Below are 13887 nucleotides of genomic sequence, written 5' to 3' on the forward strand. Positions count from 1 at the left end.
CCACTGAGCTGGCCAAGGCCAAGGCCAAGGCTGAGGTAATTCCTCTGAGGGAGTTTAGTGACTACTGAGGTCATACTTGCTGCTCAGCAAAATTGCCTGTTGTCAGGGCAAGAAACAACAGACCCTTTAACAATAGAGTTGCCAGCTCTGGGCTGAGAAACACCTGGAGATTTTACGGGTAGAGCCTGAGTTGGGTGGGGTTTGGAGAGGGGAGGGACTTCAATGCCATAGAGTCCAATTGCTAAAGGGGCCATTTTCTTCAAGGGAATTGATCTCTCTCGCCTGGAGTTCAGTTGTAATAGCAGGAGATCTCCAGACACCACCTGGAAATTGGCAACCCTATTTAACAATGATGGAATCAAAGGTGGCTTCCACCTGGGGATGGAATTTGTGATCTCTCCCTTGCTGGTGCAGCTGCTTCCAGATGGTAGGTCCCCCCCCCCCCAGTTTCTGTGCCCCAATCCCCCCAGAAGTGGCCACCATATCCTGGCCACCAGAGTGTTTGCTATTTTTTCAGCACTAGAATATCATTAGATGGATATACCATTGTAACTGTAGGCCAAGCAGGTTCTTGGAATTCCAAAATTTATTTTTTAAGTAAGTGTCTAGCCCTTTCTGTTGGGTAGATATGCCTTTTGTTCCTTACGTCTCTGCAAGGGAAGGCCTAGAGACCTACTTTTTTTAAAGAAAGCTAATGGGTGGTAGCAAGAGAAGGAAGCAGGGAAAGGTAAGAACGTGTGGGCTACCAGGAGGGGTATTGAGGTCCCTCCCCTCCCCAAACCCCGCCTTCCTGAGACTCTGCCCCAAAAACCTCCTGCTAGTGGCAAAGAGGGACCTGGCAACCCTACAATTGGGCCATAGTTTTCCTGGACAGAGGCTGCAAGGGGAGGGAAAGCAGAAGACAGGGGGGCAGGTAAAGGTAGGTTGTCTGTTGGGTGGGAAGGAGATAAAGAAGCAACAGAAGGGAAAAGTCTTTACGGGATTTTAGTGAAAGAAAATAGGAAATGGGGAGAGGAAAAATGAGATGCCCTCTGCAAGTTCTTGCGGGTTCCCCACTTTAAAAAAAATCCTATATTAAGGAATCCCTGGAAATGGACAAATAATACAGCATGTGTAAGACTGAGATAGAAACTGCCTCCATTATGTGCTTTTTTATTTGCAGGTACTTTTTACATGGGGGAGGACCAAACGTGTGACCACCCCATATAAAATATGAAGTGACACAGCCTGTTCTACCACCTCATTGTGCTGCAGATGCAGACCAGGCAAAAATTTCCCATAGACTACAATGGGCAGAAGAATTGGGGGGGGGGGGCTTCCGTAGGTGCCCCTTTAACAGTAGCCACAGCAATCCCGGAAAAGATGGGAAATTCCCATTTTTTTTCAGCTTTGTGATTTCAGCTCTGTTAAAGGGTGTCTTTTTTACAGCCCCCCAAATGCCGAAAAAATCCCAAAGGGCATTTTTAGGCTTTTTTGGGTCAGCGAAGGCCAGCACACCCCTAATTAGGGCTGTTCACATGTTACAGTGAACACACGTACATCATACCTGCATGTGCATACACTTGTTTGTAAGGAAGAGTCAACGCACGTTCACTTTGCAAATTAAACTGGAAACCAGTACACGGATAAATGTGAGCTGAAAGTAACATGAGAATTACTGCACACACATATAAAGCGAAACATCACGGGAGCACTGTACACAGATTGTACGTGCATTCACTGTAACTTGTGAACAGGCCTAATGTGAATAACTGTGAAATATCTAATATACATTCAGCCAGTTCAATCAGTAGATATTTGGCCTCTTGGGCTGGATGAAATCTTCAAGACAGGGAGAAAACCCCTCTAGAGGGCTGTCCCTGAGTATATTCTTATAATGCATCAGTAAAACGTCTACATCAAGAACATTTTGACATGTCTCCTCTGTGGGTGGGTGGGGGAGGCTACAATGAAAGAAATTACTTTGGTGCATTGGTGGCTAGGTCTTAATGTTATTTTAACATCATTTTCTTGTTCCCCGCCTACACAGAATGGCTTAGATATTTGTCATAATGTATGTACAGGATGAGTCATGCAGCCGAAGAATAATTGGTCAAACTTTCAGGATGTTCTGTAATTGAGCTGAGCTACAAGGAAATATAGTATCATATTTCAGAACTGACAAGCTGTAGAAATGTCACAATATTTCAGCAAGAGGAACTGTGGAAAAACAACAACAGTTGCCTAGGGACAACAGCTCCTGTCTGATGTTACTACAATTAAAGTGATCACATCAGTGCTATCCTAGATGGATGACAGATGCACTTACATAAGCTTCTTTTCCACGTTCAGCTTCAGCCTCTTCATGGTCCTTTATCAGCACGTTCAACCGATCATATAATCAATAGCACAGACCACGTGATGTCTTTGGATTTGCCTGTTAAGCACACCCAGTCCTGAAACTTCCTGCAAACATGGAGCAACCCACCACCATATTGTTCAACAATCTTTCTGGCATTTGCATGGCAGAGTGCAGCATTAGGAGAAACGCAGGACTGCCGCACAAAATGGCAGCCCTTCCTGTTTCCCACTCTGTAACATATACTTAACCCATGCCATTACACTGTATATTTATAACAGTGTATATACTGCATATTTCTATCCCTACAAGCCAGTGATGGCAAGGAAACATACAGTCTAATGACTTCAAAACACAGGATAAGTTATGTTAGATGATAATTATGCAGCTAAGCAAATGTGAATGACCTCTTTTCTCTGTGTAATTCAGACATGTCTGAATCCAGCTTTTCTTTATAGATTTTTTTTACTGCAATATATACTCAACTGTGGCTGGCAATCATTCCTCAAGGCAGAGCAAGAAATGACTTCAATAGCTCATCAGAAAGAGGTGAAACATAACAATGTCACAGAACACCAGCTGCTATTTTCCATTCATGATAAGCAATGACAGAGGTTCACTTTTCCCACTGGAAAGGTAATGCTGGTTTTGGGTGGGAGGTAACCCCAAAGAAAGTTAATTCATTTCTTATCTTCTAATGACTATATCCAAAAAAGCAACACTCCGGGAATCTTTCTGACACGAGCGCTAGAGAAATGCTTATAATTTTCACAAGAGCACAGCTAAATCCCTAAACTAATTGCAAACCACATTGATCCAAACTTTATCAAAGAAATCTCCTCAAACGTTTCCCCCACCCCACCCCCAGGATCCCTCCCTGAGAAGCATGGACTATTTTTGCTCACCCATGCCAGCTACCTTATTTTAGTCAGTGGGATGACTCATTTGGCGTTGAATACATCTATAGAGCCAAATTGCATACAATCTAGAAAAGATGAAGACATGATTGGGCATATAGAGATAAGCACTTCACTTTTTACGGTGCCACTACAGGAAAGTGAAAATGAAATTTCTAGCACATTGCTCACTAGAGACCTGGAGAAAGCATCCACCCAGCAACAGAAAATATGATGATCTCATTTATAATGGCTCAGTCCTTTTCCTCCCCCCACCCACATTGCCAAAAACTGAGCTAATAACAGTTAAGCATTTACTCTGCCTTCCTGCTACAAAAACACAAATGCAAGATGGTTTCATCAGCTCCAGATAATAGATATGCACATAACCAGAGGGGAGTATATTTAATAACTTGCCAAAAAAATGCATTGGAATCAAAATGAAGAGTAATAAAAAAAAATCCAGTACAGAAGGCAATAAAATATAATCTATTATCTCAACTCATTTTGGTCAGGAAATAATACCACCAACTTAATACGATGCATATGAGCTTTATGAAAAACAGGCTGGAGAGGTTTACAGCCTTATCTACTTTCAGTTGTGATGATGGGTGATTAATAAGTGACATTGAGAAGTTCGGAATAGAAATCATATGGACTTTGGAGAAAGAAAGTGGCTGTCAGGCAGAGGAAGGCCCACAATTGATCCCACCACAGCCGTCATAAGAAAGGAAGGAAGGATGCCTATAAAAATTCTAATTAATACAGCATTGATTTCAGCCCCAAGTCTTACTTCCCCTCAGCCTGACAGTTTGCTGTTCTTATTAGAAAAGACACATATGGATGGATGAGAATTGGCCTTAAGAGCAGAAGACCGAGAGGGGATATGATAACCATCTTCAAGTACTTGAAGGGCTATCATATAGAGGATGGTGCCAAGGTGTTTTCTGTTGCCCCAGAAGGTTGGACCAGAACCAACGGGTTGAAATTAAATCAAAAGAGTTTCCGTCTAGACATTAGGAAGAATTTTCTAACAGTTAGAGCACTTCCTCAGTGAAACAGGCTTCCTCGGCAGGTGGTAAGCTCTCCTTCCCTGGAAGTTTTTAAGCAGAGGCTAGATGGCCATCTGTCAGCAAAGCTAATTCTATGACTTTAGCCAGATCATGTGAGGGGGGGCATCTTGGCCATCTTCTGGGCATGGAGTAGGGGTCACGGGGGAGCGTGGGGGAGGTAGTTGTGAATTTCCTGCATTGTGCACGGGGTTGGACTAGATGACCCTGGTGGTCCCTTCCAACTCTATGATTCAATGGAGATGAAAGGAGCAGATGGTATTTGAGATGGGTGGAAACCCAAGAGTTGGAGGAAGCAGGTCTGAAATATTAGCGCAAGGGAAATTAAGGTAACTCACAGCTGCGTAAAATGAATCCAAATCATGTAGCTTTGTTCTTAAATGACATGCTTCCTACATTTTACATAAACGTATTTTAAGTAAACGTATAGTTCTCATCTCTGTTTTTCTTGGTAGCTTTTGCAATCAAAGGTAACCCTAATCCTGCATTGGAAGAGTCATGAAGCAGGATTCCAGATCTAAAGTAGGTGATGAGGCACTTCTTACTATAAATGTGAACACCCACACTTCCATTTCTTAGGCTTTGCTTCTCTCATCCACATCCTAAGGGGAATGTGTAACGTATTCCTTTACAGTGCATGTTTACTGATTGTAAACTGTACATCTGGTTTTTTTCCCTCACATCTGCTTTGCAAATTGTTCACGCAGTGGTATCCTGTGGTTTCTATCACAGGCATCTGAAAGATGCAAGGCCTACTAGACACACTATAGCCACCGAGATTCTGATGTGGAATTCTGCCTACCCATTGTAACAGCATGACTCAGTGAAAACAATCAAAAGCAAATGCGTCTACTGACACATCAACACTACACTAGCACTCAGCCATTACAGCAAACTAGTAGAGTCATGCAGGAGGAGAAATCCCATTGTTGTCTCTGACTTCACTTCCCCACCTCCACTGCTTCCCATTACTACCTCTGGCTTGTCTCTCACCCACCCACTCCATTGCTACACCAGCTCCAGTTTGTCACTTTCTACCTACCTTTAAGGTTTCCCATCTCCCTGCCTTAAGGTTGCCAACTTCCAGGTGGTGGCTGGAGATCTCCTGCTATTACAACTGATCTCCAGCCAATAGAGATCAGTTCACCTGGAGAAAATGGCCACTCCGGCAATTGGACTCTATGGCATTGAAGTCCCTCCCCTCTCCAAACCCCGCCCTCTTCAGGCTCTGGCCAAAAAACCTCCCGCCGGTGACAAAGAGGGACCTGGCAACCCTATCCTACCTCCCTGATCACCACTCCCACCATCATGGGGAGGGGGAGTTAGCAAGCATGGGGAACCAAGCCATAGCAAGTATGGCCAAGGGAGGAGAAGAAGGAAGGCACAGAGAGGCAAGTGGGAGGCAGCCTGGCAATGAAAGAGAAGTGGGAGGGCAGAAGTGTCAGAGCTGCCTTCCCCTCCTCACCTGGTGGCTGATTTTGCTGCATTGTTGTGTGCTACTTTGGGGTGCCATAGCAACCTCCCCCCCACAAAACACACACACACACACACACCAGAAGCTTCACCCCCAAATAGTTACCTGTTGTTTCCACTTTTTAAAACCAGGCTATGTGTGTACAACTAAAGCATCCTGACGCCTCTTTATTCAATTGGAGCCTTTGTTTTCCTCTGGGGATTTTTGTAGGGGATTTGAATTCTAAGGTGTTGAACATCTGTGGGTCCCCAAGGAAAAACATTGAATCAATAAGCTCCATGCGCATGGAGAGGTGTGTGTGTGTTGACAATTTTTTTTATTAAGTTTGCCCAGAATTTTTGTTGAAACCATCTGGCAACCCTACTTGCAATGCAGACTTGGGAGAAAGCTCTGTTGTACACAGTGGGCCTTACTTACAAGTTAGCAGGCTCAGGAATGGGTTTTATATGAACGTACCCTGCTGGATCAAACCAGTGGTCCATCTACTCCAGCATCCTCTTTCACACAGTGGCCAACCAGTTACTCTGGAAAATCAACAACAGGGCATAGAGGCCAAGGCCTTCCCCTGATGTTGCACAGTGCACAGGCACTGAGAGGTTACTGAAGATGTAGGTACATTATAGTAATCTTGGCTAGTAAGCTATTGCTGCGGTGTGAAAGACTTGATGTGATTTGGCCACTGTCCCAGCGTAAGGAAGAGTGCCCAATCACAATTCCAGTTAGGGTTGCCGAACTCCAGGTGGTGGCTGGAGATCTGCTATTACAACTGATCTCCAGCCGATAGAGATCAGTTTACCTGGAGAAAACGGCGGCTTTGGCAATTGCACTCTATGGAATTGAAGTCCCTCCCCTCCCCAAACCCCACCTTCCTCAGGCTCCGCCCCAAAACCTCCCATCAGTTGCAGAGAGGGTCCTGGCAACCCTCATTCCAGAAGAGGGAGAGGAGGCATTTCTATAATCTAGGGCCACTCTTCTACTACTCTTCTATTGTTAGGTTATGTTTTAGTCTGTTCAGCTGTAGTTTTAAGATTTTTAGATTATTTGATGATGTATTATTCTAATGTATCTCACCCTGAGCCCAGTTCACCAAGGAGGGCGTGTCAGTAATTTGAAATATAAATAAAATTGTAAAAATACTGTCAGCATTTTGCAGTTAAGCACAGGATTAGTCAATTGCACTCACAGTTCTTCCTCCTTCAACAAAGTGAATGGGGAGGCCCTTGGTTGTAGTGCAGGATGTATATACCCATAAGTAATTGATGGATCAAGATGCAGGCTTATTTCAAACAGAGGAGGAACTGCCTTACCTTTACATCCTTTCAAGGAGCATAATGTATTTTTGGTGGCAGCGTGGGTTGAAATTCAGAGCACACCGAAGCTGGACAATAAAGCTAATTTAATGTTCTTTCACAAAGTAATCTAATTCCAGACTTTTGTTGTGAAAGCCAAACACCTTCCAGCTTCCTTGGTGGGGAAGGACTGTTAAATCAGCCTTGCTGGATCAAGAAAGGGTTATGCTATTTTTAAACCAAAATCAAGCCAGATGTCATCTATTAATTATTCCGTGATAATTAGCTCTGCACATAGCTCGCTAGCAATTAGCATTTCTTACCTTTAATCTTTCTGTTACACCATCAGTGAAACTGACTGTGAATTCAGCAATTTTAGGCACTCTGAGTTTTCCTTTGTTCTTCTGGTCTGGTTGATATTCTGTTCTTGTTTTCACAATCACCTAGGGGCAAAGGTTGACATCTTAACTTTTCAGAACAAAGCCGGCATATTTTTTGTCATCCGAAATGTTACTTTCCCATGACCCTCTGCCTTGAATAACCTTGTGTATACCGCAGTCACTTACTTTTAAAAAAACACTAAGGAGAATAGGGCTGTGGCTCAGTGGTAGAGCATCTGATTGGCATGCAGAAGGTCCCAAGTTCAATCCCCAGCATCTACAGTTAAAAGGATCAGGTAGTAGGTGATATGAAAGAAGAGCTCAGGCTGAGACACTGGAGAGCGGCTGCCAGTCTGAATACACAACACTAACCTTGATGTGCCAATGGTCTGATTCAAAGTAAGGCAGCTTCTTGTGTGTTCATGGGATCAGATCAACGTGTCAACCAAACCTTCTATAATATTGTTGAAGGCTTTCACGGTCAGAGTTCATAGGTTCTTGTAGGTTATCCGGGCTGTGTAACCGTGGTCTTGGTATTTTTTTTTCTGACGTTTCGCCAGCAGCTGTCGCAGGCATCTGAGGAGTAAGAGGTGTCCTTCAGTGTTACTCCTCTGAAGATGCCTGCCACAGCTGCTGGCGAAACATCAGGAAAGAAAATACCAAGACTACGGTTACGCAGCCCAGATAACCTACAAGAACCAAACCTTCTATAACTTTGAGAAGTAGATGCTATTTATGGAGGAAAACACATCCCATGCTCAGTGGGGCATCTCTTCCCACTAGGATATGCTCCATGTATCACTGGATGTTACACTGTTGGAGGTGGATTGTTAGAATAGTTCAGTTTGGATCCCATCTTTGTTATCTAGAAGCAGTGCCAGGACCGACTGGGCTTGGAATGGGAGGTCTCTGTAAAACTCCCACATCCCTGTTCGGTCCTCCTTTCAGTACTGTGCAGGTTACTTGAGAATTAGAACATGCCCCGACAGCTGTCATATGTGGTTTATTCATATTTACCTAGAAAATTTCTAGGCCAACTTTCCATAAAAAGCTCAAGGCAGTTTATGGAAATAAAAGCACATTTCAGGCAACAGAACGATATAAAAACAGAGCAATCAAGTGATTCTTTTAAACGTATATGCTCTCAAAACCATCTCCAGCTTTGCGTGTATAATAGCTGCCTTCTACTATCCAATGATTATCAGAGGCCCGAATAATCATTTGAGATTCAGACATGTCATACTCCTAATCTCAAAAGCAACATATTTTTCACTTACTGCTTTTCCCTGCGTAGAGATTTGGGTAACCTTCATTATGATCAGCATTGCCTGTTTCTAATCCAGTTAAGGACACGACTAACTAATTACAAGAAATACAGAGAGATCCCTGAAAATGTATCATGGTTTTTCCCTGTTCCAACCAGTGTTAGCCAATGATGTGGAATGGGGCTTGGAACCCATAGCTGGATGTCATCAGGACATTGAGTAAATTGTCCTAGATGGGGGGGGGGGGATTTCTTCTATCTGTCTGTCACTTGGGTAGGGTTGCCAACCTCCAGGTACTAGCTGGAGATCTTCTGCTATTACAACTGATCTCCAGCCAATAGAGATCAGTTCCCCTGGAGAAAATGGCTGCTTTGGAAATTGGGCTCTATGGCACTGAAGTCCCTCCCCTCCCCAAACCCCACTCTCCTCAAGCTGTGCCCCAAAAACCTCCTGCTGGTGGCGAAGAGGGTCCTGGCAATGCTACCCTTGGGGCTGCAGTTTTCAACAGCAATTCTATCCAATCTTTAGTTCATTCCTCAGTGCCATCGTTTCCTGGTTCTTCATTTTGAAATACTGCAGATATGGTTAGATGAACACTGACCTCCCCGTGCACCACCTGTATATCATTCTGAACCATTAGCCTGAAGAATCTGGCATGATTCAAAAGCTTGCGTCTCATACAGTAGCTGAAACCAATAGAAATATCATCTCTCTTACTAAGAACTGTCATGTATCCCACTTGCAATATTCCTTGATCCCCATGAAAGTCCTGCAGTATCAGTAGTCATTTTGATTCACTTGTACAACCCACACACACACATTGACACACACTTTCTGAGAAGACATTATTTTTGGAAGGAAAGAATCATTCTGGCTAGTGTTTCACCTTGCAAGTATGTGAATGGTCGAACAAATATCAAGATTTCACCTAGCTCTTATATTCCAAAAACAGATGAATATGTGCTAGTCGTAATACTGGATGGTGAGGAAGTGAGCTGTGACTCACGAAAGATCATACCCTGCCATAAATTGTGCTAGTCTTTAAGGTGATACTGGACTCTTACTAGTTTCTGCACTCTGGATGGTTACTCACTTTCATCTTTTTAAATTTGTCAACAATTTTAAAATTTATACTTCAGGGACAGAGTGGACCTCTTGTCATTAGCAACCTACTTTATGATCTAAGTCTGAGAACAGCTTACAGAAACTGCTGCCATTGGCAGTTTTAGATGGAAAATATAAGAAGATCCCAAGATCTGAAAGGCTGTGCCCTTGTAGGACAGGTGACATAGAAGCTATTGAACATGTATTGTTCAGCTGTCCATTTTATCGTGGGGCTCGTATTAGACTTATTGCTCCCCTGATCAGTGGATTCTCAGATAAGTCGGCTGAGTTCCTGTCTAAGAAGCTTCTGATGGGGGAGATTCCTCCTCTTTCGCTTCCCACTGCCAAATTCTGCGCCATCGCAATTAAAATAAGCAAAAATAGGGTGGAAAAAACAGTTAAATTATTTTATACTTCTATACTGTTAGTAATTTTAAGTTGGCAAGCCACTTTTGTGTTATGCACTAATGTTTTATATCTTATTAATGAATGAAATGGGACTTACTTCTGAGTAGATCTACTTAGCATTACTCCCAAGTGCATAATGTAGCTGAGATGACCTTTGAACCGGTGACTTTCCAGAATACAGCTTAGCCACAACACTGCATCAGTTACTTTCAGTCGTATAGTCACAACACCCATCCATTGATGATCAAGACCCTAGCAAATGAAAGTGGTTCTATAGCTACATATCTAATTCCTCAGTCTACCTGCAGAGAGCCAGCGTGGTGTAGTGGTTAAGAGCAGTGGTTTGGAGCGGTGGACTCTGATCTGGAGAACCGGGTTTGTTTCCCCACTCCTACACATGAGGCCAGCTGGGTGACCTTGGGCTAGTCACACTCTCTCAGCCCCACCCACCTCACAGGGTGTCTGTTGTGGGAAGGGGAAGGGAAGGTGATTGTAAGGCGGTTTGATTCTTCCTTAAGTGGTGGAGAAAGTCAGCATATAAAAACCAACTCTTCTTCTTCTTCTAAATCCGCAGATCGAGGCAGACTTATCCCCAACAGGTTTTTCTGCAGACTTAGGGGACCCCCTAGGTCAGCAGAAAAATCTGAATTTTTTAAAAAAATTGGGAGGGGTTAAATACCCCCCCATTACTTTAGGCTGTTGGCAGCAGCAACGCAACCCAGAAGCCGTGCTGGGCCTGGCAGCAGCTCCTGGCGGGGGTCTAAGTGTGCCTGCCTGGAGCAGTTCAGGAGAGCCAAGGGAGGGTGTGGGGAGAGGGAGAGAGGGGGAGAGGGAGAGAGAGGGAGAGAGGGGGAGAGGGAGAGAGGGGGAGAGAGAGTGTGTGTGTGTGTAGGGGGAGCGTTGGTCTGCTGTTTTGAGAGAAAGAGAGAGAGAGAGAGAGTCAACAGGCAATTTGAGAGAGACAGAAAGTGGGAAGGCTCCATGCCATTGAGAGGGGGGAAGTAGGGGAGCCTCGGGGTGCCATTGAGGGGGGGAAGGTGTGGGGGAGCCTCTGCCCACCCATCTTTGCAAGTTTCTTGTGGGTCTCCACTTGTTTCTTCCCAAAAAGCAGGAGGTGGTCCATAGGTCCACATCTTCTAGAAACAGATTCAGAGTCTCATGACTTGACTATGCTCTTTGATGTGAATGTTCTTACTTTCTTCATAGAAACAGTCCCACTGGATGATCTCAACCAGGCAAGAGGGCTCATACAGGCTGAAGCACTTTCTGAGGAATATGGATCCCAGGCACTAAAGGTCAAATTGGTTCTGGAAGTACTCTGATAGTGCAGTTACCAAAACATTGGTTAAATATGCTCTCATCTCCCCACACCAAATAGGATGTGGACTACAGCATTCTTCACTAGCTGTACCTTCCAGAGCATCCTGTGGCATCCAATGGCAGCCCCACATTAAGTACATGGTATTAACCTATCCTGGCGGATGCATAGGCATGGGGTTTTGTGGAGAGAACAGTGGACTTTAAAAATGGATTTTGAGATCATGTTAGATGCAATTCAGAAGATCTCAATGCATGGGTTTCTTCTGGCATGGGACAGAGCTTGGAGACCTAGGATTCAGATTCAGGTGGAAACTTTAGTCCCCCTATCAGCCTTATCTTTTGTGAATAGAGTGCCCCCCCCATCAAATACCCCCCCCCCATGATCCATATTGGACTTGGAAAATAACAACACCTCCATTGCCCCACTTATACCACAATAATTTGAAAAGAAAGAGAATCTGAAAGAGATGCTGCTTTCACCTTATATTTCCATGCTTATGGCTTCGGGAGGGAGCCAGCAATATCCTATTATCTTGTTCTTCCAATGCCAGCATTTCACAGATATCTCGTCCAGCACCTGGAGCTCGGTACTCCAAGCCCTTTTTGAGTAGTGACAACAGAACTCTTATTATGTCCACAAGATTACATCTTTATTATTTCTTCACACAAATGCATAAGGCTTAATCTCTCAACTCATGCATCACTGAACAGGAGAGGTAGATGCAGAACATGTCTAGAGTCCGTGAAAACACAGATGAATTGGGAGCCTCCTGATAGCCAATTAGCATTCAGTTCAGACACATCTGACCTAGTATTGGTCTGGACTACATTTCCCATAATTCTAAGTCTTAAAGGGCTAACTACTACAAACATTTCTAAGTCTTAAAGTCTTATGCCATCACATGCCAGCAATGCCCTTCCACAATCTACATTGGACAAACAGGTCAGTCTCTTAGACAAAGATTAAATGGACATAAGTCTGACATCAGAAACCACAATATTCAAAAACCAGTGGGTGAACATTTCAACCTTCCAGGACATTCTGTTGCAGATTTAAGAGTAGCACTTCTCTTACAAAGGAATTTTAAAGGGAGATTGGAAAGAGAAACTGCTGAATTACAGTTGATATTCAAACTAAAGTCAATGCATTTACCTGGGCTGAATAAAGACCTTGCATTCATGGCCCATTACCAATGCTGATTTCTCCACACCCATCTCTCCCCTGGACATCACAGACTCTTTTGCATATCTCACCTAATCCAATCAAGCCTGCTATTCACATTTACATACTGTTCCTCTACTTAAAGACCGATGGATTCACATTCTAGCTGTATCTGAAGAAGTGAGCTGTGGCTCACGAAAGCTAATACCCTACCAGAAAATATTTTTGTTAGTCTTTAAGGTGCTACTGGACTCTGGCCCTTTTTGACTACTGCAAACAGACTAACACGGCTACCCACTGTGAATAAGGGCTAACTACTACGTTAAAGGGCTAACTACTACATTTCCCATAATTCTAAGTCTTAAAGGGCTAACTACTACAAACATTTTCTGTGTAACACCTCGCTTTCTGCTGGGGCAGCACAACAGATATTCCAGCAGCGATTTCTATATACCTACAGTATGCAAGGATCTCTACCTGTTCACTTGAAGAACATGTGGTTGGCACTGCCTCTGAGGAGCTCCTCCAGGAGCTAATTTAGAAGAAGTTTAACCAACAAGATGGGGCTCCTATCACACCTGCTTTTCTAGGATCAACAGTGGACATGGAGGACCATCCTAGCTACAGCTCCATATGAGTTTTTTTCCCTGAGGGTGGAGAACCTGTTGTGGGATCACAAAACTGTAGTTAATGTGTAATTTGGCCCCAAGGATGCACTAGAGACAACCAGCTATAGCAAAGAAATGGTGGAGGTTAATGGTGAAGTTAGCCATCACTGCATCTAATTACAAAGGTCTAGTCTCCATGTAAATAGTAAAATCTGCACAGTGGAGCCAGCCACAACAGCCTCTCAGGGGACTGCAAACCCTGGGAAACCCCCAGGATTGCACACAAACTATACTTTCTGAACTTAAAAATTGGGGAGGAAAAAAAATCCAAACTGATTACCCAAGTTCAAGCACCATTTTAAGATGCAGTAGCCACCCAAAATGGTGCACAAAAGCCATGGTGGAAGCAAGGAGGCAGCAGTGACAATGGTGAGGAGATGGAGGAAAGGAAGACAGTGGTGAGAAAGAGGAGGGTGGAAATGGGAGTTCCCCTCCCTCAAGAGTTCTCAAAGGTCCCCCTATTGTAATATAAAAGGACAGCTCCCAGAGCTTCCCCTGAGGTTCATAACTGAA

At 43.9% G+C, this 13887-nt stretch overlaps 1 protein-coding gene across 1 annotated transcript in view; it reads right to left on the reverse strand.

Moving 5' to 3' along the window:
• Positions 1-13887, reverse strand: part of NSG2 (neuronal vesicle trafficking associated 2) — a 75416-nt gene that overhangs the window by 31790 nt on the left and 29739 nt on the right. The window contains exon 2 of the mRNA XM_056856313.1: positions 7391-7510. Coding sequence (XP_056712291.1) covers positions 7391-7510 — 120 coding nt within the window. The remainder of the gene's footprint in view (positions 1-7390; positions 7511-13887) is intronic.

Source organism: Euleptes europaea, chromosome 1 (genome assembly GCF_029931775.1).
Source record: "Euleptes europaea isolate rEulEur1 chromosome 1, rEulEur1.hap1, whole genome shotgun sequence".
NCBI classification, from domain to species: domain Eukaryota; kingdom Metazoa; phylum Chordata; class Lepidosauria; order Squamata; family Sphaerodactylidae; genus Euleptes; species Euleptes europaea.